This window comes from Lathamus discolor, chromosome 5, assembly GCF_037157495.1.
Source record: "Lathamus discolor isolate bLatDis1 chromosome 5, bLatDis1.hap1, whole genome shotgun sequence".
Classification (NCBI taxonomy): Eukaryota; Metazoa; Chordata; class Aves; order Psittaciformes; family Psittacidae; genus Lathamus; species Lathamus discolor.
In genome coordinates, this window is record NC_088888.1 from 39,891,779 (window position 1) to 39,917,443 (window position 25,665).

Below are 25,665 nucleotides of genomic sequence, written 5' to 3' on the forward strand. Positions count from 1 at the left end.
AAATTACTAAGAAAGATTGCTGAAGAGCACAGTCCCCAGCCTGACAAATACTCCAGCTCTATCAGAGAAACTGATCAACAAAGCATGCCCCATGGTTTTTTTGGATAAAGGACTGATCACATGCTGTGCACTGGAAGGAAACAGCAGTGTGTGCCAACTCACCTGACCTGGATGTATTATACAGATTGGAAGCTGATAAATTCCACTTACCTATGCCTACCCTCAGCTATGCTGCCAATGAAAATACCTCTGCACGACACCAACAGCACTGCAGATTATTTACTACTCCCTAGCATCTTCTGTGAGCCCCGAGAGTAGTTTATTCATCAACTCTGCTCATTTTCATTTGGCAAACAGTGACATTTCCCCTGCTTTACAACTGAAGCTAAAATAGCCTCTTTCATTTCATAACTTCCCAAACTTCATCAGAAATGTGTTTTATGCAGCAGCACAAGCACTGGGAACAAACTGGGGTTATGAATAGCTCTCAAGAACCAACAGAGGATCAAAGTAAATTAGTTTATTGAAAGAAGCATATTTCCTTCTTCACAGAGGACTATCCTTTGAAAAAATGAAAAAATATAACAAATTGGAAACCAGCACATCCTCTTTGAAAACACATTTCCAAGAAAGCAATTAAAACCACCATTGATAGCCTTGCTTTAATAATAATTTATTGAACGAAGTGAAACAAACCAAACCAGAAACAAACACAAGAAGTTCCTCATGTCACGTCTGTAAGGCCTTAGAACAAGCAGCGAGGAGCTCCTCCAAGTACAAAGGCCAAGAGAGACCACAGTGCCACAACACCAGAGACTCTAAAGGGCAAGAATAATAAAATGCTGTTAGGCTACTTCTACTTAGGGCTTAATTTTGTTCTTACTAAGCACTGAGGCTGTTTTCCAAACTGTGTCAGGCCAGAAGGTCACCCTGCATGACCACTGCTGTCACCACCTCACGAGAGGGGTGCACCTGAAATCTAGAATCCTCTCCTACTATTGAACTGTCAACTCTGCTGTAAAAAAGGAAAACCACATCCATCCCACCCCTGGGAGACTCTGCCTCTCTCTCCTCAAGCTTCTTAGAGCCAGCACTAAAACTACAGATCATTAAGATAACCCTCTGCCCATAATGACAGCACATACATAGTTTTGTGCTATGGGGTAACATTCCCCAGTTAATCTGGATGAGGAAGTGCAATTGCCAGGGCTGAAAGCTCACAAGTCAGCAAGCAAACCTGCTCCTGAACCCCTTGGTCTCCTGGGAGGCTGGCAGAAGAACACTGCACAAGAGCGCAGGCTGCTGCTGTGCCAGGGCCAGGCACCCCGAAAGGACTACTTTTCCCCTCCCGGTTCCTGTGGTGTCCGTTACTCACTGCAGCAGGCAGCTCACGCCCGGAGAGTGCCTCCAGTGGCGATAGACGGAAATCCGCAGGTGAGGGTGATGTTTATAATCTCGCAGAACAAGCCTGACTCTGCAATGAAAGCAGATGTGATGAACCGCAGCTTGCTAGCTGCTTATAACATCCCACAGCTCAGGACAGGAATCTCAGAGTTGTCACAACAGAGCGAGGGTGGGATGAAGGTTTGTATGAGAGGCTTAAGGGACAAAATAAGACTTTCCAGTCACTTACTGCTTAAATTTATTGGAAAGCAGAAGAAACTGGTTCTTTGAAAGCCGCCTGACATCAAAGTGACAAAGAGCTTTGAACTCCTGGTAAATCTCCCTTTCGTTCAGCCCTGGCCAGCCTCGGACATGGACAACCAGGAGAGGGGGATGGTGGCAGGGAACATCTTCCCCAGAAAAATTCTGGAAAATGGACAATACTGAGACATACCTGAGTTCAGAAATACTACAGAAGCACTACTGATATAAACAGGGAATATATAAAACATGGCACATAAAGAAGACAGGTTCTACAACACAGCTGCTGCTGTTGTAAGATAACATTTCTTTTGTCTCAGGATTCTTTTAAAGATCAGTCATAAAAGCAAACAGTCACCACTAATGAGAACCCACAAGAGAATCAGCAAAGTAAGCTGACTAATGCCATCTTACAGGGTAGCAATATAAATACATTTCACAAAGCTGAAATTCAGCTCATTTGCCACTTTGAAAGGTCAGTTGTGTCACTTGTATGACAACTTCTGCCAAAGTGGGCCCAGGCACTGGTGGATTTCTCTCCTCTAATGAGGCCATCAACCAGGCTACTGACCTATGCACCCCTCAAACCGGTCACAGACCTGCTGTTCATACGCACAATGCTTGAAACACCACCTCGGATGAAATTCACTTTGTTCAGGTACTCGGCTAACACGGAGAGATACTGAGGGAAAGAGGGATCAGCCTCCACTGCACCGCTACATCAGAAGACAAAATGGAACAGAGGTTTGTTTCTCCAGTGCTGCACAGCATCTCTGGAGCAAGAGCTCCCAAAGCAGCTCTTAAACTAGTGACAAAATAGGTGTTTCAGATCATGGGATCCCATACAGAAGTCAAAAAGCTGCAAGCAAAGGGAAGGGATTTGAAACGTTGCCTCTTAGGAACTTAACCAAAGGCACTGAATCACACAGATATCAAAAATGGAAACTAACGGAAAATGATTTGACCCTTACCCAAGTGAACTGAACTCGAGACAGCCAGTTCAAGGGTAAAGGGGTCACAGTGCCATTTCCCAACCTCCGCGCCACCGCATGGCCCCTGATTTAATTTTTAAAATGTCAGCTTTGACATAAAGCTACTACTTTCAGATATATAAAATAAAAATCTAATAAGGACAGTGACATTTCCAGTAACACTTTCTCTCATCCAAAAGGAAAGCCAACCTTCAAAACAAAAAGTCAGCCAGGGCGAACTGACGACTCTTTCCCGTAGGACCCATCCATGTAACGCAATTTTCAGTAAGCATTTAAACATCACTCACTCTGTGGATGTGCACAGTAGCAAATGGGCTGACTTCAGAAGAACTAGGAGGAGGAATAATGAGGTGGCATTAGAACAAAGCTAGAGAAACATAACTAAACAAACAGAAAGCAAAAACTCACTTAAGTGCAGCTAAGTTACTAAGAGCAACAGACTCTCTATAAACAAACATTTCTTAGCATGCAATGGAGCTGCAGAGCAGGAAAGGTATTTCTGAGTCCCAACACAAACTGAAGAGGTGTTGAAGAGGCATTTTACCTGAACCACACAGAAATGCATCATAGCCTGCCTCGTGAGGTGATTTCTTCTCAGCTGTAAGTGCCCAACAAAACCAAAAAGAATAAATACCTTTAGCACGCTGTGGAAACTGCACCACTGCAGAGTCCTAACATTCATAAGATCCACTGTTTGCTTTTGGAGTTGCGTTCTCCTACCCTCAGCTCTGTTTCCTTCCTCACTTTGGGACCTTTACACCCTATAGAAAGTGAATGCTTCTACCACGCATTTTAAAGTTATACCAACAGAAAGGCAGCAGTTACATGAATGCCTGAAAAGCTTAGCAAGATGCACATTAGAAACTTTTATGAAGATCTAAACTAAATTGTGTTGCATGTGTTATCAATGCTATCAGAAGCATTTCAAAACACAAGGAGGCCTTGTGCTGCCAGGAGAAGTCAAGAAATGCCTGCCTTGCAGGCAGTATCACACCATGTACTGAACACAATCTCCTGCACACACAGCACCGCTAACCCTGCACATGAGCCACCGAGCTCCTGTGACTTCCCAGGACTTCCCTGCCATTAACTCCCACTATTGTCCATTCTAGGACCACTGTTTTCAACCTCCCCTCACCCCTTATAAGGGCTATCAATGCTTCACAGCCACAAGTCAGGCTCAGTTCAGCCCAACTTAGTGTAAATGCCATTTGTGCTAGCAGGTCCATGGAAGCCTGCCTGGCATCACCCTTGGCAGCCACCAGGGATACACAGAACACTTTGGGAGCCCAGGTGTTGGGTCTGGACAAAAATGTGTATGTGCATATTCAGGGAGACATACTGGCACTCACTCATGGTTTCCATTTGAACATCCAGACTGTAAAACAAACCTCTTTTTAGTTACCTGATTTTGAAGACTTGCTTAAAAACATACCGTATCTTGAGCAGTCACTTGCAAAAGCTATCTCAGGGCACATTGAATCCTTGATATTTAGGTTGCTGCTGAAGACAAGTGGATGTGTAAGATATTTTAATTTCTTCAGTATGTTAGAGACAAGTTAGTGTTCTCTAATGAGCCGTGGCTTCATTTCAGGAAAAGCTACTGAAGACTTTAAAAGGGACTTTGTTACCATCCTGTGAAAAGGCTAAAAGATACTTAGATAAATAGTATCTACCAGTTTTCTTCCTGAAAACTAACTCCTAAACATTTCCTCACTCTCTTCCCACAGTCAAATCTTCTAAGCAGCAAATTTGCTGTAACTGCATGCAAAAAACTGTGATCAGAACTAAAAAAAAAAAAAAAAAAAACAAACCAATGGAAAACTCCAAGGAAAGGGATTAAGTAGGTTGTCCTATTTGAATGGGGAACTCTGGAAGATAGATTAATAAACAGGTATCAAGGGAATGACTGAAATAAAAGAAAGAACAAGCAAGCATAACACCTTCAGTTTGAAAACACACACACACACACACAAAACCCCACAAACCAACCTCAGAATCACAGTACTTTTCTCATAAGCACTAATTTTACATCTCCTTCTTAGGAGGAAACAGGCAAAATAAGAGAGAACTCTACCACATCACAGCTAAACTCATGAGATACGCTATCTGCTATTGTGCTCCATTTGAACATAGTATTTAGTTACTGCTTTGGGATCAGTGCAGCCTTTCTTGGGAGCTGGCATTTGAAATTGGGGTGTATTTTCACAGAGAACTGAAACTCACTCATTTCATTTCATAACACAAGCAACATCCAGCTCCAAAGTTGTATGTAAGGATATCTGCAAGGCAAACTTGTGACCAATGAGTTAATGGTGGTATATCAGAAGTGACTTAGAACAAATAATTTACTCCATAATTACTTTATAAGAAAAGATGTGCAAATATTTTGCCCTTAAATTTAGAAAAACAAGAAGCCAGCTGAAAAACATGTGGGAGGAGGGAAAGTATGAACATATGAAATTAGCGACTTAGAAATATCATTCCCAAGAAAACAAAGGGTTTGCTGAAGGCCTTATAGCCCACCACTTACCTGCACAAAACTGCATACACCTCCATAAGACTAGATACCCGAGGAAACTGACACTTCTATAAGAGAAGAACATGTTAGAAAACCAATCAAGACAGACCTCATAGTAAGTGAGCTCATTTACTGTTACTCCCAGTTCATCAAATGAGATCTAAAAATCAGAATGTCTCAGGGCAACAGAGAACAGTTCTGTAACCACAGGACACTAAGAAAAGACATCCCCTCTTCTGGGTGAAAGACAAGCTTTAATTCCAAACCAAGAGACCTTTCCATCTCACCTTCCATATGGATTTTGTTACAGTCTTGGTGTCTAATAGGACAGGAAAAAGGTTGTGAATGTTCCTTTTAAACTCCTCATAGCTTTCTGAAAGCAAAACACATGTGGAGAAAGACACCATAAAAAACTGGGGAAAAGCCAGTGGTATTGCAAATGAATAAGAGAGGTGAAGTCAGAACAGTGCACCACTCCAGCAGTTAAGAGCTCAGAAGAGGCAACTAGTGCTGCTGCTTGCTAAGCGCTGTGTGTGGCTGGGGTGATGAGTTGCCATTGTGCTTACTGTCCCACCCCCACTGCAAAGGCAGCAGTCTAGGGAGAGCAGCTGTGTGCAACATTACCTGGAAGGGGCTTGTAGAACTTGTCATGAAGATGCATAAGGTCCATGAGCATGTTGTGTCCCACCAGAGGCTACACGAAAAACAAACATAACAGCCCATTGGAGCATATTTTTAAGAGAGCTCTGAGATCACCAACTCTGGACATGCTCAGCAGGCTGCAACGCTCACATGACTACTGCTTTCAGGAGACCAGACCTGTGGACTCTGAGGAGGGTGTTTGTTCAGCAGCATTCTGTTTTCAGTGGATGTAAGGAGCTAGGTGGATTCTCAGTTCAGCTGAGCACTGGTAAAGTCTTCCATCAATCAGATTTATAGGCTCACTCAAGGGCAGGTACAGCCTATGCACATCATCCATGGTCTCCTGAAGCTGAAATTCGTTTAATAATTTCCATACAGAACATAACAATTGCCACATGTAATCACACCAATGGTCCAGTAACTAATCTGTCACATGCTGAAAAGCATAACTTGCCCAGAATGCAAGAATCTGCTCAAGTTTCTTTGATGGTGACTCATGCTGTGTTACACAACGATTTTTAACATTGCAGACTCCTGTGTTTTCTCAAGTGAAGCAAGAACCACATTGCAGAATGGGTTCTGGCTCCCTCTACCCTGGCTGCATCTGGTTTGCAGGACAAATAGAAAAGTAACAGGGAAATCTAGTGTTTGGATCCACAATTATGAGCATGCTTTGGGAGTGGGACCTGGTCAGTAAGATGTAGTGTTTAATAGTCATTTTTTCTCAACATGACTGCAATCTAAGAATTCATCTCAGTTTTACTGACAAGAAAATGATCACACTGAATTACTTGAGTTATTTAATACAAATTACTATTTTATCTTCTATCATCCTTCTACATCCACCAAAAACAGAGCTAAAAAGTGGCAATAGGGATAAGCCATTTTACCTTCTTGGCTTGAACAAGTATCTGGAAGAGGTTGGTGAAGCCCCGGGCAGACAGGAGAATGAGCTCTTTCTGGCAGCAGTCATAAGGAGAGTTCTCCAGAAGCCGACGACGCTGGGGACTCACTTTTTTCACCACTACCTGAAAAGAGCAGTCATTGGGTATCCCAGCCTAGTGTCAGCTAGTTGCATGTACACTGCTTATCGGCATTCACAGAATCATAGAATAGTTAGGGTTGGAAAGGACCTCAAGATCATCTAGTTCCAACCCCTCTGCCATAGGCAGGGACACCTCACACTAAACCATCCCACCCAAGGCTTCATCCATTCCGTAATGCTGAGGACAGATTCAGCTTCCAGGCTACGCAGAATGAAGAAACAGTGCATCCCCATGGAGCTCAGGACTGTCCCACTTCTCTTCCTTATGGAGATCGTATGGAAGCGCACCAGCAATAAAAAGTGTGTCTTATTAATGCTTCTCTTATTAAGAGGATGGTTCCTACCACAGGTTTTTCTGGGGCACAACTAATAAAACTCAGTTTAACTTGACACCAGTGCAGTAAGTTCATGGCACAAAACCCAGAAATGAACAGCAACCAAAAAAACCAAACCAAGTCCCCAAAGGCATATGCTTCAGGTGAGAAAGCCAGGTAAACCTGTCACTCTGCTGACACTGGTTATCAGACAAAGATAATGTTACTGTAAGCAACTGCCTGGTATCATACTCGCACGATATTTTGAGACGTCCATAGCCATAGGTTTAATTCAGAAAATATTGCACCAAACATAAGACAGCAATAGTCAATAGCAAAACAGCAAGCCATGCAACAGACTTTCCAAAAGTCTTCAAAGCAACTACATGGCAGAAGGCAGCAAAAGGAAAACCACAATAAAAGGCTAAAACCTGTACATTCTTGTGGAGGTATTAAAGGAGAAATCTAACAAAGTCTAGAGGCACAGAGAGGGTTCCCTCCAGGAGTGCCTCAAGGATAAGTACTTCCAGCTCAAGGCATTTTGTGGCTACAGGACAAACAGATACCAAAGTTACTGTTTTCTGGATCCCTTTTCTTGGGATCCCACAATCAACACTTCCAAGACATTCCTTAGTCATTGTTTTCTCCTCCTCCAGGACCTTATTAAAAGCACTAGCAACATTTCAGAGTCACTGCAAGAATGCCAGTCCTATCAGTCTGGATAGAAACCATCTTTCCAAAAGGTCCACACATATTTCCATCTCACCTTCTTGATTCCAAGAGGCTGTGTCCAAACATTTTGGAGAGCCTGTCTCAGAACCAGCTGAACTTCAAGCATCTGATAGCCTGAAACCAAAGGAAAACAAAAAATGCACAGTGAGAACTTCAGAAATACCTCAGCTCCACTATCATACTCCAGAAAGCTAGTACAGGTGGCGAGTAGCCCGTTTATTCCCCCTGGCATACATATTTCACCATGGGGCTCCTGTTGCTCCACATATGAGGAAACTAACCTTGAAGGGAGACCTGCCTTTCCCTTCTCCAAGGCTAAGGCGGCAAACAAAAAACATATCACCCAGGATTTAAACAAGTCAGAAGTTGTCCTGATTCAGAGCAATTACAAATCCTCCAGTTGCTGCTCTGCAGAAGCACAAAATGGAAGTTACCACAAAGCATGCTCCAAGCACCGAGACATCCGCTGCCACTACAGAAAGAAATACTGTCCCATGGGAGCAGAAAAGCAGAGCCCAGAGATGAATGCCTGACAGGAACCGAGGTGTAGACAGGGGCACAAGAGACGAAAAGGCAGGATGAGCACTGGTGCTTTCCCACTAAACAGAGCAATTTAACAGAACAGGCAGCAAAGGACAGTAGCAGTGCCAGGGTTTCAGGAGAAGTGATGAAGCCACTCAGAGCCCACATGTGACTAAGGGAGGCACCCTGTTTCATACCACTCAGATCCTGCAGAATCATAGTCTCTTCTTCCTTTGCTTCAGTTATCCAACAGGTCACTTCATCAATAGCTTTCTTCAGTACATCCCTGTCCAGAGTGCTAGAGCAGGACCAGGAGGAAAGAGGCATAGTTTGAGAAAAAAACTATTTACAGATGGAGCCTTGTACCTTGCTGTGGGAATGCAAAAGCATCATTTAACAACAGTCACCCAAATTCTCCAGACTGTATCCTGTGATCTCAATCTTCCTTCAGAGAGACCACAGCATGCTGGAACAGCTACAGTAAGGCATTTGGACCAATAGTCTTTAATATTTCTACAAAAGGTGATTTGAGTGAACTGCCAAAACAGTACTGAGGAGCCACCCCTCTGAGGGACACTCACCTGCTCACTTTCCTGCTACCCTCTAAGAGCTGCTGGTGAAGGATCTTCTCTTGTGCCTCATTCATATATGGGATTCCATCTTTGAGGAACTGAAGGGTGGAAAAAATGCCAGGTTGGTTACTCTCCCCTGGACTTTCTTGTAGTACATTAGAGAACAGCAGGTGAGCCAGGTCCAAAACTGGCATACACTTGGATGATGCAGATGTTCCTCATTCTCAGACTATCCTCTCCAAAAATACAAACTGTAGGTAATCCAAGCTGCATTCTTACATAAAGGAACATACGCTTATTTAGGGAAGGAAGGATTTTTGTTAACTGTAATCATTCTTTTCTGCTCTGCTTTTACTTTTCCTTTAACAAGGTACTTCAAGTATGGAAATACCACAATACTTCCTGTCCAAAACTGCTAAACAGTGCTCTTACGTGATGACACAGTCTAAATTTTATGGGAAATGTGGCAATACCTAAAAAGCAGATAAACCAAGACTTCCCTATCTTCCGTGCTAGTAAAGACTCCCCCTGAGGTAAGTTTAGTAAGTCTTCAGATCACCAAAGACAAGTTTTCTTTTTTTGAGGTGGGGAAATGTCTTAGCCTGACAAAGATGAGGTTATTGCCTCTATGGCAGTTCAGAAAAACCAGTATATACTCTCCCTGTTGATAATGAACCTACCCATGCATTCATACTTTAGCAAGATCCTATTTACCCCAGAAATGTAGCATTTAGGGATATTAATCCTAATTTCTCCTGTAATTGCACAGACTTCCTCTCTTCTAGATTTCTGGCAGAGGGATTACATACCTTATTATAGTCAAAGCCATAATGAGACAGGAACTGAATGCTAGATGCAGAGAGGGTGAATTCGACATCCGTAACCCCCCATGTTGAGGGAAAGAGAAAGAAGTTGTATGAATGTACTACATACCTACAACAAAAAGAAAAATCCAGAAAATTGTTACTGGAAGTAACTCCTCCCAAGACAGAGGATAAAATCTCAACTGCACTTCTTCATTTTAACAGAAAACTGCTTTTTAACTTACTTGTTTGAACTTTCATTTGAGAATATTGCCAGCCCTGCAAGAGAGAAACCTCTGTTGAAATGGAAATGTTTAGCTGGATGTCTTGAAGATCAGGTAAGGGATACGGGGATCCCCTGATGGAGTGCATGCTTTCCATTCACTAACAGCACAGTGCAAATCATTAACAGCATTAACTGCGAGGCCACTCCCCAGCAACCTGAGAGCTGAACAGGGACAACCTTTTAGTGCTAAGTGGGAAAAGGAGTCAAGTCCGATTAAACAGCAAACAGATTGAGCAATGGATAAGAAAAGGTGACCTGGTGATGAAAATCTCCAACTATGCATACACAGGTCTCTGGGTCCAAGCACACTACAGAAGCATTCGGAAGGAGTTAGGCACCACAAAGGACAGAAACATGGTTTTTACTACTTAGGCTTTGGGCGTTGGGTTTGTTTGTTTGTTTTTTGGGTTTATTTCCCTATTACCCCCAAGAAACATACTAGTGGTAGGACAAAGGGTAACACCTTTAAACTGAAAGAGTGTAGATTTAGATTAGATATTAAGAAGAAATTCTTTACTATGAGGGTGGCGAGACTGGCACAGGTTGCCCAGAGAAGCTGTGGCTGCACCATCCCTGGTAGTGTTCAAGGCCAGGCTGGACAGGGCTTGAAGCAACCTGGTCTACTGTAAGGTGTCCCTGCCCATGGCAGGGGGGTTGGAACTGGGCAAGCTTTAAGGTAGCTTCCAACCCAAACCATTCAGTGATTCTATGAAGATCTTACATATCCTAAAGCTTTGAACAATATTTTAAACAGTTTTGGAGCTGATTTCATGACCTCTAACTAGTTCTTAACTGTCAATAACCCTCTACCGCCACTACAGGACCATTCTTATGTTTTGGGGTGTTTTTTCATTATTTTAGGAATATAGAAATACTAGCCTTCATTTTCCTCTGATAGTCTCCTTACTCATACACTATATCAAATGACACAACTTTGAACAGGAACTCCTGTCATCTACTTCTTGCTTGCATCCTCTGTTTTAAAAGCCCTGTATTTGTACCTGCAATCTTTAAATATTAACTTTAGACAAGTAAAAAATACATGGCCCACCTGGCTTTACGTTACTTACAATGTTAAAAAGGTGATAATATTTAACACCAGAAGGGGGGAGTGCAGCAAATGAATGTCTCTGTAAGGGGCGAGTTAAGACCAGAGCTACCTGCAGGGCCTGACAGCTAGCGAAAGGCCAGTTACCACCGAGATCTCAGGAGGTTATTGTCTGTGTCAGAGCAGCACTTACCAAGCTGAGTAACGGTGAAGCGCTGCACACTCTGCTTGGCCTTCAGGTACCGCTCCACAGGGGAATCAAACAGGCTAGGAACAGAACCAGAACTGGGGGAAAGGGTGTGGAAACAAGGTTTGCAACACAGAGCTAGAGCAGCAAGCATCCCTCCCATTTGAAGTCTAGCAGCTTTACCTGAGCTTGTCATTTTGCAGGGAAGCTGAATGTAAGCCAGTAAACTCCATATCAAAGGCTGTTGAGGTAGAAAGAACACAAAAAAACCCCAAGCAACCACTATACATCAGAATGAAGCAAGCATTTCCCCAGCATCAGAACAACGATCTCTGAAACATCTCTCTTCACCATAACCTCTGTGTGAAGAAACCTCCTGCTCCCTCATCCCAGTGACGGACTGAGGGACGGGGTCACTCACACCACCTCCTCACCCTCTGGATTATGCCTCCGGTAACGAACACCCGCAGCCCCCCACCCAGCACCACAGAGAGGCCTCACTTTCCAACCGCCGCTGCACCGCTTTAAAACAAACAGGGCACAGCGGCGCCATTCTCTGCCGAAATACACCTCAGTACCCGCGCCCCTTCGGCCAGGCAGGGGCCGCTCAGCGGGGCTGAGGGTCCCGGTACGAGCCCGCAGGTCCCCTCACGCCCCGGCTCACCCAGGAAGGCCGCTCGCCGGACGCGGCCCCTCAGGCGCGGCAGACTCCGCCCGAAATCGGCCGCCCCCACATCCATGGCAGCCCCGCTCTCCCGCGGCCTAAGGGTGGCTTTAGAACAATGGGGAAGGCAGCGCCCTCGGGACGGGAGCGGCGGCGAGGGGCCGGGCGGCGCGCAGGCAGGTGGCGGGGCGCGGCCACAGCGCACAGGTGGGGAGGTTTGGCTGAGGAGCCGCTCGGCAAGGCCTGGCTCATAGGGAAAGCAGGCACGGCTCCTGTCGGCATCCGTATCCTCCAGAAATCCAGATCGCACAAAGGCGATCGCTGTCTGTGCGCCAGGAGACATTGCGAAACAGCACCAACTAAGACGACTTGCTGGAGCAGGTCTAGAGAAGGACAATGAAGAAGCTGGTGAAGGGTCTGGAGAACAAGTGTTATGAGAAACAGGTGAGGAAATGGGCTGTTTAGTCTGGAGAAGGTTCAGGTGGGACCTTATCACTCTCTACAACTACCTGATAGGAGGTTGCACTGAGGTGGGGGTCAGTCTCTTCTCCCGAGTAACAAGTGATAAGACAGGAGAGGCTCAGGTCTTATGTTAGGAACAATTTCTTTACCAAAAGAGTAGTCAGGCATTGGAACAAGCTGCCCAGGGAAGTAATGGAGACTACAAACACTGGGCCACAGGCACAGCACTGCACTGGCCTGACTGGCTTCTGAACCCCAGTGCTGCTCCTCCGACCGGCTCACACATGCTGTGGAGATTATACAGCCTAGATGCAACCAGGAGCTCTGCCCACCCCTCAGGGAGACAGAATGGTGGCATTGGTCTCCAGGCAAGCAGGGGCACAGAGGGAGGGAAAGAAGCTTCTTACTCCCCACAGCTGGCATTTCTGCAGCCTCCCTCCTGGATGGATGAAGTTTAAGTTGTTAGAATCCAAGGGTTGCAAGAAAGCTGCAAAGGTAAGTTTACGAGAATTTAATCTTTTCACCAAGTTTAGCGCATAACTGTATTATAGGTCTGAACAGTCACATAATGACTGCATTTTGCTAGATCAGACCAGCATGTACAGGGATCAAATATCTAAGCATTTGCAGAGTTCAGTTAGAACAAACACAATATCAAGTATTAAACAGAAAATGTACTTCAAAGTCACTGAACTATGCAGTAAATTCTGTTAATCTATCAGGCTGAACTATGGTAACAGTTTATTCTAACCTTAAAGGTATTGATAATTTTAGAATCAAGAATGACACATTTCTGTCTGTTTAAAAATATTTTATTATGAGATGCCACGTTCAAGCTTTTTCCAGCTCTGAACCTTCACCGTGCCGGCGCACACACACCTAAAGAAGTGATTGTCGTCCCTTGTGAAGCTTTCCCAGTGCTCTCCATTTTACTTATAGATTCTTCGTGGCTCGTGCAAAACAACACCACCCTCCTGCATAGCTTTTTCGAATTCCTGAATCTGGTTTAAAAGAGGGAGATAAATAAATAAAAAGAAAAGCCAATGGCACCAAAGTATCAGTGGAGACATGTAGCATGCAGGAACAGAGCTAACAGCCTCACTGAAGCATAACAACAGAACTGCAGCTTATCAAAGCTACCTCTTTGAGTGTCACAAGAAGACACTCTCAAGCCACAAAATAAAAACTAATGGTGAAGAGGTGTAAAATTAATGCTTAAAAAGAAAAAAGAGCCAAATAAGTGTAAGGAGATGGTACTTGCCGAGTCACAACGATATTCCCAGGGTATAACAGCTTTAAAGTTCACAAAGTTGATTCCTGCTTCCAAACAGCGCTGTGCCATTACGCGGCCAAGGTTTTTGCATGCTGCTACTCCCTTAGGACTGTACAGGTGTTTCTTTATGGCCCACTCCCGGGTAGATGCAGACAACACAACATCCCCGTTAGAGCGCTCAACAAAGGCTTCTACATAATGCTGTGTCCGCTCAAGCCGTAACCTGAGTGAGAGAAAGAACTAACATGGGATTACCATGTCTTTTCCAGATGTAATGAGAAACACCATTCAAATGCTTAAATGCTTAAGTGACTCACTTCATGAAATAAAAATTAATATACTATGACTATTAATAATGAATTGATAATACTGCTTTTGTTATCTAGGTTTTTGCTTATTAGGAAATAAAATAGGACTTGTATTACCAGCTCGAGAGAGTGAAATTCCAAGAACAACTTCTCCCCAGTTACTCAGGTGCATGGTTCTACACTGCCCCACACCAGCAGTCCCTCCAAACCAAGCACTGTGCAGCTACACAGTGTGGTACAGGTATGTGTGAGCTGGACTGGGGAATTGCTTTAGCAGGAATGTAACATCCATGCTACGCAGTCTCTTAAAGGGTGGCCCTTACACAGCAGGAAACAACTTGTGAGGATTGACATGTGGTCAAGCAGTACTTCATAAACCACAACACATAACCACAGGGTATTAGGAGCAACTATTTCTTACTGCACTGAGACAATATCAGATTTTCAGGTATGAACAAACTGGATGTGATTCTCCCCTCAAGAACAAAATGATTTTTGAATCCCCAGCTTAAGATGAACTTACTTTCCAGGGGACAAGCAGTCAGCATTTTCTATTAAAAGAAAACAAAAGCACCGAAACAATCTATCACGGTGCCTCAAATAAAACAGTGATGCATGGTCACCACAGAACTAGGAGAATCCCAAATTAAACAGAACTGGTTTAAGCAAAATTACTGCTACCGTGACAACAGATGGGAAGATCTTGAACACACATGCTAACTTTCATGCGATGCTAGCCTACTGTTCTCTGAACACAGTAGATACCCATTAATTAAGAATAACCAAACAGGAAACTGATTCAGCAACCCAAAATGCACATTTCATAAAATTTCTGCCTGATGGGTTTCTGGGATTTGGTTTTAGGTGGTTTTCTTTGCTGTTATTTTGGGTGGGAGATTTTGTGTTTATTTTTCGAGTCTTCATTTCTGCTGGTGGCTTTCTGACTCACCTATGCCAGAATTCACGCTTTGGCCACGTTGTCTTCCAGCCACGCTCCTTCCTAGCCAAGGCCAACTGCTCCAAGTTCCGAGGATTCCTGTTTGTGAAGTTTGGGGCAACAATCTCATTTTCACTTGTGTCCACCTGCGTCTCAGGCTTGAGACTTGCTGTAGTTAATGCAAAACGAAGACCTTGGCGGGGGAAAGCAGGAAATAAAATTCCAGAGACTTAAAGAAAAAATTAAAAGTAATGCAGACAATAGAACAAATACAATACAGAATATCGCAGCTTGTAAAAGTTAGCAGGGCAAAATCTGCTTTAAGAAAACCCCAAACAACAAACAGATAGATTACCAGAGCTCAGCTTCTCCAATTTATGCAATGAACTGTAAGTTAAGACTAAAAAAGTATACTAAGCTTTAACACTGGTTCATAGCTTGAAGATAAAATATAAATTCAGCTTGACTAGAAGATTGCTAGAATTAAGGCATTACAAAATACTGAAAGTGAAGTACACAACCAATGGCAGCACTACAAAATCACAAGGTAAAAATCATCGGTCCTGTCGGGCTGAGCATCACTAATTAACCTAACAAATACCAATTTAGAGTGAGGCTTCCAAGCTCACTCTGCCACTCAAGTTTTCAGCCCAGAGTCAGCAGGAACCTCTCACCATAATAACGGGGACGCCCCTCTTTGTCAGACTGCTCTCCTGCTCGGGCCGGAGACGCACCAGCAGCGCCCCCGTCCCACAGCAGCCCGAACCACTGTTACAAGCGGGAGCACGGCACAGGCGGAGCAGTTCTAGCAAGCCACCGGCCGCGAGATCGCCCAGACAGCGGACCTCTGTTGGCAGCACAGGGGACGAGGAGCCGGGAAACGTCGGCGTAGAGAGCTGCAGGGGGACCGAGCTTACCCGTTGCATGTACCCCGGGCCTGGTGGCGGCCAGCAACAGACGGCTACGGCTGGTCAGAGCCATGAGGAGCCGGCAACCACCAGGACTTCAGGCGACAGTCACCTTCCCTCTGCTCAGGGGCACCTGGGCGACGCCATTTTGCCGAGGCAGACCGCTTCCCCAGAAGCCAGCTTTAAGCACTTCCGTCGGTGGTTGATGATGTCACGCGAAAGCGCAGGGCACAGCGCATCATGGCGCAGAGGCAGCGGTGCCGGCTTTGTTGGGAGGCGCGTGGTGCTGTCAGCCGCGTGTTACGGAAGCGAGCGTGACACTCTTCCTTGACCCAAGAAATCGTGTTTAATTACGCCCTCCGCGGTAAAAAGGCCGCGAGGAGATACCGGCCAGCGCGGCCCGGTGCCACGCCTCCTTAAGCTGCCACGGGGAATCGACCAGAGCCGCCGCAGAAGCCGCTTGCCGCTGCTAAAAGCAACGCTGCGGCTTTTGCGTTGTAGCCTACAAATCTATCCTCTACCGGATCGGGCGCAAGCGGCGCCTGGAGGCGGGCGATGCCGCCCATCCCGCTGCAGGATGAGCCTGAGCTCTTACAACGCGTAACAATGTGTAGGGGACAACTGCCCCCTTCCAGCGGCAGCGAAGCCCTGCCACTGCCGCGCCCCAGAGCGGAGCGGCAGCTACGGCCCATGCGCGCTACCTCCGCCCTGCCTTCTAGAACCTCCTGGAACCGCTCGTGCCCCTTCCTCGGCGCGGCGCCTTCGTTCACGCCGTGCGCACCAATCGCGGCTTGAGGCCGGGCCGTGCCGCGCCCCGCGATTGGGCAGGCAGGGTTTGGCCCCGCCCCTCCCGTGCGGGCGGGGCCGTGTGCTGCCCCTCCGCGCTGTGCCGGGAAGGGGTGTACCCATCAGTCTTTGCGGTGCTCTGTCTGTCCTGCGGCCGGGAGCTCTGTTCCTGCTCTGCGTGTGGCGCGGCGCCCGGGCGGGAAGATGGCGGCTTTGGAGGGTCCCCTCGCTGTTTTCGGCGACAGGACCAGCGGCGATACCATCCGCACGCAGAACGGTAACGGCCGCGCCTCTGCCGGCGGGGGCTTGAGGAGCGGTGCGGGGAGGGGCAGGAAGAAGGTAACATGGCGCGGCCGTTACCGCCGCCATGTGCTTCCTCAGCTCTGCGCTTGTCCGGTAGAGGCCTCCTCCTCCCGCCAGCATCTCAGTGCCGGCTAACGGAGGGCCGCTTTGGAGCCTCCACGAGGAGACGGGGGGCTCCCGCCGCGCTTCAGCGGCGAATTGGCCCCGCGGACCGTTTCTTGTTTTAGTAGAAGCACCTACTGGGAGTGGGGCGCTGCTGACCACAGGTCTGCGCCGTTTCGTCCACACTCCATAGGCGTGAGTCGGCGAGGCCTGCAGGCTGGCCGAGGGGCTTTAATGGGGAAAGGGCCGCTGGGGAACCTTCCTGCTCCCCAACACGGGGATATGGCCTGCTTTTGAAAGTGGGGAGCATCTTCAGGATGAGCGTTTTCTGCTACAGTTCTCAAAACCGTTCCACATCTCTCAGGTTTTTTATCGCAAGCCTTGAGGGAAGGATGCAAGTTTCGAGACTGTCCCAAATTAGTGGGTAAAAGGCAAAGGAAGAAGCTGAAGACCTTCCGGACTATTGTGAGAGTCATGGCAGTTCTGACGATACTTTAGGCAGAACATTTAGTATAAAAGCAACCTTAATCTATGGCTAAGATTCTACCTTAAAATGGCATATTTGATATAATGGTTCTTTGTTTCAGAAAGCTATTACTCCTCCAAAACAACGTAAAAACTCTTTATATTATTTGAAGTTCAAGGTGCAGATCCAAGTTACAGCTATTCCCATTATACTACCACTTTTTCAACTTACAGATTAAGTGGCTATGCTTGTGGGATAAAGAAAACCTTGCCACGGTCTGAAGGAAAAGGTTGATTGTATCTTTTTCCTATATGAAGTTGGCAGAACATCCTTTTAAATAAGGATTTATTTAAACCTCTGTGTTAGAGGTTTCGTTTCAGTCACAGACCTGATTGGGACAGAAAGATGTGTTACTAGTTGATACATGGTGATACTGTTGTTCTGTGTTTGTCTGGAACTGAGGAGTAAATGAGAGTGAAGTTTCATGGCACGACTTGCAGCTGACAAAATAAATAGTCCTACCAACCTTTTATAAGCTACCACCACTGCTCTTCTGATCCTGGGTAGTGTCTTCCATCTTACCAAGATAGCAGGAAATGAATCTTCTGATCAATCAGTTGTGCCAGATTACTTAGCTGAAACAGCCTGGGGGGAAGAGTGAGCTTTGGCGCAGATTGTATTGTTTAGTAGCAGCCAGCTATTAGCTTAGGTTGGCTGAAACCTAATCCTAAATTAGGCCACTATCAGGTTTCTAAATTGCAGGTTCTTGAGACATTTTCTTGTAAACCTGAATTGCCCTGAAGTCGGAAAGATAAAACTTCTTTTCTTTTTGTTCAGTTACTGCGGCATCTGCTATCGCCAATATTGTGAAGAGTTCCCTTGGTCCAGTTGGCCTGGATAAGATGTTGGTGGATGATATTGGGGTAAGTCAGCTTTCAGCTTTTTTTTTTCAGAAGTGTCAGGAGGACTTGTATTCCTGTGTAGAAGTGCTTCCACTTAGTGTACTTCCTAGGTTGGATGTGCACATGACTGGGTTTTTCAGTAGTTCTGAGATGGTGTAGGAGGAGAGCTGTGGTAAAACTGAGCATCTGGTAATATATGCTGCATCATTTTGGTTTAATATGCTACTGCAGTTCATGTGGTGCAGTTGTCTCCCTTCAATGTGTACGTTCTTGTCACAACTTAAAAATTATTGGGCGAGATAACAGGGAGTAAATATCGCAGTTAAAGTCAGGCCTTGTGGTGGTGTTGACTTGCATATCTTGGTTTCCACATTAGGAGAAATAATAAAAAATACAAATAGTACCAGAGCAATTTTAAAGCAGTATTTCATATTTTAAATATTCCAAGCAAATGAGGCAAGTCTGCCATTTTACAGGCAGCTGTAATGAAATATTGTATTAGAGGTGAGCAGTACTGCTGCAAATCTGGTGTGTACAAAATATTTTATGTGGTTTTGTAACATAAAGACTTGTGTGATAATAGCGGTAACATTTCTGTTGCTGCACTGGGACTCCTGGTTAAAAAACAGCAGCAGACATTTGGTATAACTAGTTTTAATATATGGAAGTTTGCAAAGAAAATAAACTCATTAATTTGTATGAATGTTATGAAACACAATAGTCAGAATGTAATAGAAATACACTTCATGTGCGTATTTGATTTCTGAAAATTAGGATGTGACCATTACTAATGATGGTGCAACCATCCTGAAACTGCTGGAAGTGGAACATCCTGCTGCAAAAGTTCTTTGTGAGCTGGCAGACCTGCAAGACAAAGAAGTTGGCGATGGGACGACCTCAGTGGTACGTAGAAAGCTTTACAGGCCGATAGACCTTTTGAAAGTCAGTGTTTTATTACCAGAATGCGGCTTTTGATTTCTCCATTATGAGTCTTGGTGCAATGTTGGTCAACTATACATAATGAAAAACCTTGAGGTGTTGACTAAACAGGTTTTTTAAGTAGATTACTGAAAAAAGCTTCGGTCTGTGTGTTTTTTTAGAGGTGCTAGTTTTCATATGCAGCTAGTGTTCTGGAAGGGACTGCATAGTGCAGTTTCATTTTTTTTCCTTTTTAAAGGTTGGGGATAGGTTCTAAAACAAGGTTTTTAATTCTTAAAAACCATGTAAAATTAAAGTGCTAAGGACTAATTAAGATGGTGTGTGTTGAAAACTCGCCTGAGACTTTTGGCAACTTTGGGACAGGCAAAATGATACGGCTTTTGCCCGGTGGCAGAAATCAGTTCCAATTCTAAGTGCTTGCCTCCATTGAGTAGACTTTGGATAACTATTTGTGATTCTACAATGCGCTTAATGCCAGCAGGAAGTTATTGTGTGTGTATGGAATATGTGTATTTAGTGTTTGTATTCCAAACAGGTAATTATTGCTGCAGAACTTCTGAAAAACGCAGATGAGCTTGTCAAACAGAAAATCCATCCTACCTCCATTATTGGTGGATACCGACTTGCTTGCAAGTAAGAAACAGTTGAAGTACATTGCGTTCTTTAAGGTACAATAACTGCATGCCCTTTGTGTATCTGTATTTCTGACTCAGTTAATAGAGACTTCCTGGTGCAAAGTGGATATGGTGTTTTGTTAAGGGGGTGTTGAGGGGTTGGGGGGGTTGTATGTTCTTTTGTTTAAATTTCACGTATCTGTAATCACATAAAAATGCCACGTTCCTATCCTAGAAGATGAATTGCTTTTATCCCTGTGTTCTTTGAGATAACTTTTAGAAGGGCTGAAAACGTGGAAGATCTTTGTCTTTTTGTGGGGATGAAGTTCTTTACTGGTATTTATATTTATTCTACAGGGAAGCAGTTCGCTACATCAATGAAAATCTTATTATTAACACAGATGAATTGGGCAGGGACTGCCTAATTAATGCTGCTAAAACATCAATGTCTTCTAAAATTATAGGAATGTATCCTTTAACTTGATGAAGAGAGTGGTTGATGGGAGAGCTGAAGTAGCTAGGCTGGTTGCCTTTGTAACAGTTTTTATGACTGGGGTATAGTATTCAAGCTGTCATTCTTATAATGGGCATGAAAAATGCTTCACAGGTACTATTTTCTGCCGTGGGAAAAGATGTCCAGACTCTTCTTATTTATGTAAACCTGGTTAGTGACATACCTATGGCTTTAACAGCATATTATTTCCTTAATGACATTGCATGTTAATGAGACTAATAAGGAATTTTGTAAACAGAAGCATGTGTTACAGAAGTCAACTACCTAGGAGGTGAAACTACAGGGAGGAAGGTTGCCTTTAACTCAATAGTCACAGAAAACGCTGTATTTTTAGCTTTTCTGCTAACAAGGGAATGCAGACTGACCACAGGATAGGTAGTTCTGTTGAGGAGCTAGGTGTATAAAACGTAGGCATTGCACTAGCCTGTCCTAATTTTCTTACCAGTGTTTGTGTTAAGAATTACTTGTTCCTTTAAGGCAGTGGTAAAGAAAGCTTGCACTCCCATGCCTTTCTGTAGTTCTTCTTTGGAAGCAGTTTTCAATTCAGTTTGGGCACTGTTAGTGACTTTTTTTTTTTTTCCCTTAAGCATAATAGTGGTTTTCTTCTTCAGTTATAACCTTAACAACATGTTAGTGATGGTGATTTCTTTGCTAATATGGTGGTGGATGCAGCACTGGCAGTTAAGTACACTGACCAGAAGGGTCAGGCTCGGTACCCAATCAACTCTGTTAATGTTCTGAAGGCACATGGCCGCAGCCAAAAGGAGAGCATACTTGTGAACGGTTATGCTCTGAACTGCGTGGTGGGCTCACAGGGTAAGAACATGCCACGTTTCATAAAGCTTTTGTGTGAACTCAGTCCTCTTGCGTGTCCTGCATGCATCTTCTTACTGATTGCATTAGTTGTAAATCACTGGGTTTTCAATTCCAGAGCTATTGGACAAGTACCCAAAAAAGCCTTACTGCTTCACCAGTGGTTTCTAGGCTAGAGTCTGCCAGCTAGTAGCAGTGATCTGCAGGGTGTCTGTAAGGTACTGTGGTTTTCCTAGCTTGGGGTTAGCGTGGTAACACTGATTCTTCTGGAACATAAGTGCCTCCTTTGTGGGGAGCCAGTGGCTGTTTTGTAGGGAACTGTTACACTTAGCAGAGCTGTGTTGTGATTAGGTAACCTAAAGGATGTGAGACTGATGGGTCAGCTTTTTATGGTCATTCCCATTTTGGGGATGGGTTTGGGAAAAAAGTAACAGGTCACAGGAGAATTTTTTTTTTTTTTTTAATTCTGTTTGAGAGTCTTTGTTAGCATTTTTCTGTACTAGGGCAGAACTGGTGGTGGAGAAGCAAACTGGGTAGAGATCTGAAATGTGAAAGTAACACCAGTTTTAATCTCCACTGCTGACTTGACATTCTGTTAACTGGGTTTTACAAAATCTGTTTGCTTTCTTGTTTCTGCTCATCAGGTATGACCAAGAGAATAGTTAATGCAAAGATTGCATGCCTTGACTTCAGCCTGCAGAAAGCAAAGATGAAGCTTGGTGTTCAGATTGTTATCTCGGACCCTGAGAAGCTGGACCTGATAAGGCAGAGGTGTGTGTGTAAGTTCGAGTAACTGGGACAGTGGGGCTTGACAAGCTTTATTGGTCTCTCCAGCTGAGGTGTCTCAGTGTAACTTTGTTTGAGTGCAAGAGGTAAAAATGTTACAAATGTTAAGATTTCCCTGAAATACCAAATACTAATGGTAAAAGTCTTCACTTCTGGGGGCAGAACTAGTATTAAGTCAAGTTTTTTGAGAGATCCAAGTTTGTGCAGTGGTCCTTTCTTGAAGAGCTCTGCGTTAAGATTTTGGGAAATGGGTTGACAGAATGTGATTGTAGATTTTAAATACACTTTTATAACTTTATACTTGCAGAGAGTTGGATATTACCAAAGAAAGGATACAGAAGATTTTGGCTACTGGTGCCAATGTGATTCTCACCACTGGAGGTATTGATGATATGTGTCTGAAATACTTTGTTGATGCTGGTGCTATGGCAGTACGAAGAGTTGTGAAGAAGGACCTTAAGCGGATTGCTAAGGCATCTGGAGGTATGTATATAGTAACTAATCTTCAAAATACAGCTTCTTAACATGCAAGGCATGCAAGGAGAGGATGAGTAGAGCTGAGACACTCTTCTTAGTTACTTCAAGTAACTAAGTTACAGCTTTACTGATATTTCTGTCAAAGCAGATGAGTATGGTAAGAGCTGCCTGCTGAAGGTTTACGGGGGGGGAGGGAGGACAAAATGCTGGCTTGTGCTGGGAAGACTGTCCTCTTGTGGAAACAAGCCAGAATCTGTATTGATATAGAAGTCTTTTTTGAGCACACATTCATAAGCCTCTGTTTGGACAGTTGTGTTAAGTACGTTGTTCAGATTGTTCAAGAAGGAACTCCGAAGTCATTCAATAAATGCTGGAAAAAATCTGGTATAGATTTGTGTCTGTCAATTCTTGAATTTGCAGGAAAGCATTTTCATTATGAGAAAGCACAGGAGCTTGTACTTCTGTTTTCTTTCTGTATGCTTGTTCTGGGAAGTTGGCAAAGGGTGTGCTGGTGTGGAAGGCTAATTTAACTTCTTTCTTTATTAAAGCGACCATATGTTCAACCCTTGCAAACCTTGAGGGTGAGGAGAGTTTTGAGGCATTAATGCTGGGACAGGCAGAAGAGGTGATTCAAGAAAGAATTTGTGATGATGAGCTGATCTTGATCAAGAAGTAAGAATCCTTTTTAAAGTATTCAGTTTTGTGTGCATTTTCAACTAAGTTTGAGGTAAAATCCCATTTATTTACTTCCATGCTATCTCAGCGATATGAGTAATTACATGCATGGTAAAGTCCACTGCAGATAGGAGGTGAAAGTATTTAATCTCTTCTGCTGGGGCTGGGCACCTGTTTCATCAACCATAATGTATGAGAAATCAGATGGCTGGATAGACTTCACTTACAATTCTGTTCATAAATAAATTTTTCTAAGCTGGCTTCCATTTACAGAGGCAGTAAAGGGAAGCAGTTACCATCCGAGTAATTCTGTCTGAATAAGGTGGTGGTAGCTAAATCTGACCATTTGTAATAAAGACAGTTTATTTGTGCTGGTTTCATTGAATCAGTCATCTACTTGGCATTATGAAATGGACAGTTCTGTTGAAAGTTTATTGTGTTTAATGGTTAAGAAAAGCAACAATCACTGGCTGTCCACACATAGAACTTTCCCTAGAAGTTTTAGCATGCCACTGCTGTCTGTTTCCTGAGGACTGAAGTATGTTTAAGAGGAACATACCTCAGATAGTATCTTTTTCTTCAGTATCTCTTCTCAGTGTTCAGTCTCCTGCAGCCTTCATTTGTTTGTGAAGGAAATACCCTGACCACGACACTTCCGTGGCAGTACATGACTGTTACACTGTAATGCTGGCAGTCATTCGCTCAGGTAATGCCTATGCAAGAGGGAGCTTTCTCAGTATCTGATTACATTTTGACCCGATTGGATGGGAAAACTAGACATTGAAAGAATTTGGCTTAACTGAATTTGGCTTTAGAAGAAAACTTGTAGCAAGAAGAGTTTATTTACACTCAGTTGAACACAGCTGACTTCTCATTCCTTTTTTACCTAGTACAAAGGCTCGTACTTCAGCGTCAATTATCTTACGAGGAGCTAACGACTTCATGTGCGATGAAATGGAACGGTCTATACATGATGCCCTCTGTGTTGTTAAAAGGGTATTGGAATCCAAGTCTGTTGTCCCAGGTGGTGGTGCTGTAGAGGCAGCACTTTCAATATATCTTGAAAATTATGCAACCAGCATGGTAAGTCTTGCAGGAAGAAGTAACAGTGTGTCTGTGTTACCCTAGGGCAGTATGAATTTTCAGGCATTTCTCTTTTCTCCTAGAAGTTGGTTCCACGGTCAGTAAAAACTGCATGATCTTAAGAGTAAAATGGTGCTTTAAAGTGGAGGATATTAATTATTCTTTCTGTGAAAATTAGAATATATGGTTCCTTGCCCCAAAGCCAGGGTTTCCATGTGAAAACCCCTACCTGCTATTGGCAGTTTTGATTGCAGCTCTATTGTTTCTTGTTGCAACAATGGGTTGAGAACCTTTTTCCTCTCCCTAGGGATCACGTGAGCAACTTGCAATAGCAGAATTTGCAAGGTCCCTCCTGATAATTCCAAACACACTGGCAGTGAACGCTGCTCAGGACGCCACAGATCTTGTTGCAAAGTTGAGAGCGTTCCACAACGAGGCTCAAGTTAACCCGGATCGCAAAAACCTGAAATGGCAAGTATCTGCCTGGTGGGAGGCTGTTAAATGTGGAGTGGTGGCTTGTCAGTTTACTGAAGCGTGAAGTTCTTCCCTCTGAGGGTGGCGGGGCCCTGGGTCAGGCTGCCCAAAGAAGTGATAAATGCTTCATCACTGGCAGTGTTCAAGTCTGTGCTGGACAGAGCCTCAGGCAATCTGGTCTAGTGTGAGGTGTCCCTGCCCATGCCAAGGGGGTTGGAACTACATGATCTTAAGGTCTTTTCCAACCCTAACCATTCTGTGATGCATTTGCATGTGGAACAAAGGGTGTAGGTTATTGCTGAACTTTCTCTCTCTGCTTTTCAGTCCTGTGTATGTGTCACTGGGAACTAGTCCTAGCTGAACAGTGTATTCCCAACTGTATTTCTACCTTTTTTAATCTCTCCATCTGACTATCTCTTTGCAGGATTGGTCTTGACTTGATCAATGGAAAACCTCGCGATAACAAGCAAGCTGGTGTCTTTGAACCAACCATGGTCAAAACCAAGAGCCTGAAGTTTGCAACAGAAGCAGCAATTACTATTCTTCGAATTGATGACCTTATTAAACTGCACCCTGAACCTAAAGAAGAGAGAGGGTGCTATGAGGATGCAGTTCACTCTGGAGCGCTTGAAGAGTAACTTAGGTTTTATTTATGTTTGTCTAACTTACCCTTCCCACTCTTGTAACTAAAATGTTAATAAAACAGGTGCTTGAATGCTGCTGCTATTTTCTTGTGAACAAACATTTTTCAAAGCAAGGTAGGTCCTCAGAGTGAGAATTTAAGCTCATGTGTAACAACTGAGGTGTCGACAGTAGCCACTAGTCTGTCAAGGCAGGTATGGAGGGGCAAGAAGGGAGGAAGCTTACTTGA

General features: G+C 44.2%; 3 protein-coding genes and 1 non-coding gene across 11 annotated transcripts; 2 read left to right on the plus strand and 2 right to left on the minus strand.

Annotated features, from left to right (window-relative positions):
- Positions 1-652: 652 nt before the first annotated feature.
- PNLDC1 (PARN like ribonuclease domain containing exonuclease 1) lies at positions 653-12,270 on the minus strand. Of its 7 annotated transcripts, none has more exons than XM_065680472.1 (19): positions 11,973-12,264; positions 11,492-11,549; positions 11,315-11,388; positions 10,033-10,066; positions 9,794-9,917; positions 8,994-9,082; positions 8,610-8,710; positions 7,925-8,004; positions 6,690-6,827; positions 5,782-5,851; positions 5,445-5,530; positions 5,170-5,225; positions 4,072-4,139; positions 3,181-3,234; positions 2,924-2,966; positions 2,261-2,360; positions 1,634-1,809; positions 1,376-1,474; positions 653-818 (listed from the first exon to the last, which is right to left on the minus strand). In XM_065680472.1, exons 1-19 carry the CDS (start codon positions 12,046-12,048, stop codon positions 746-748), a joined length of 1,599 nt encoding a protein of 532 aa, XP_065536544.1. In that variant the 5' UTR covers positions 12,049-12,264; the 3' UTR covers positions 653-745. The 7 variants fall into 7 exon arrangements, with proteins under 7 accessions (XP_065536544.1, XP_065536545.1, XP_065536543.1 ...); XM_065680473.1 differs by having other exon boundaries at positions 9,794-9,833; positions 11,315-11,406; positions 11,973-12,263; XM_065680471.1 differs by having other exon boundaries at positions 4,072-4,136; positions 11,315-11,406; positions 11,973-12,263.
- Positions 12,271-13,224: 954 nt separating this feature from the next.
- On the minus strand, positions 13,225-16,061 carry MRPL18 (mitochondrial ribosomal protein L18). 2 transcript variants are annotated; one of them, XM_065680479.1, is made up of 4 exons: positions 15,870-16,061; positions 14,965-15,181; positions 13,696-13,930; positions 13,225-13,435 (listed from the first exon to the last, which is right to left on the minus strand). In XM_065680479.1, the coding sequence occupies exons 1-4, from the start codon at positions 15,931-15,933 to the stop codon at positions 13,364-13,366; spliced, it is 588 nt and encodes a 195-aa protein (XP_065536551.1). In that variant the 5' UTR covers positions 15,934-16,061; the 3' UTR covers positions 13,225-13,363. The 2 variants fall into 2 exon arrangements, with proteins under 2 accessions (XP_065536551.1, XP_065536552.1); XM_065680480.1 differs by having other exon boundaries at positions 14,965-15,145; positions 15,870-16,054.
- A 689-nt stretch (positions 16,062-16,750) lies between these two features.
- Positions 16,751-25,509, plus strand: TCP1 (t-complex 1). Its single transcript, XM_065680477.1, has 12 exons — positions 16,751-16,923; positions 18,355-18,440; positions 19,194-19,322; positions 19,894-19,991; positions 20,330-20,440; positions 21,121-21,302; positions 21,944-22,070; positions 22,393-22,568; positions 23,111-23,234; positions 24,128-24,320; positions 24,628-24,791; positions 25,219-25,509. The coding sequence occupies exons 1-12, from the start codon at positions 16,851-16,853 to the stop codon at positions 25,430-25,432; spliced, it is 1,677 nt and encodes a 558-aa protein (XP_065536549.1). The 5' UTR covers positions 16,751-16,850; the 3' UTR covers positions 25,433-25,509.
- Positions 17,717-17,852, plus strand: LOC136016042 (small nucleolar RNA SNORA29). Its single transcript, XR_010613484.1, has one exon. It is a non-coding gene; the product is annotated as a small nucleolar RNA SNORA29 (small nucleolar RNA).
- Positions 25,510-25,665: the final 156 nt, after the last annotated feature.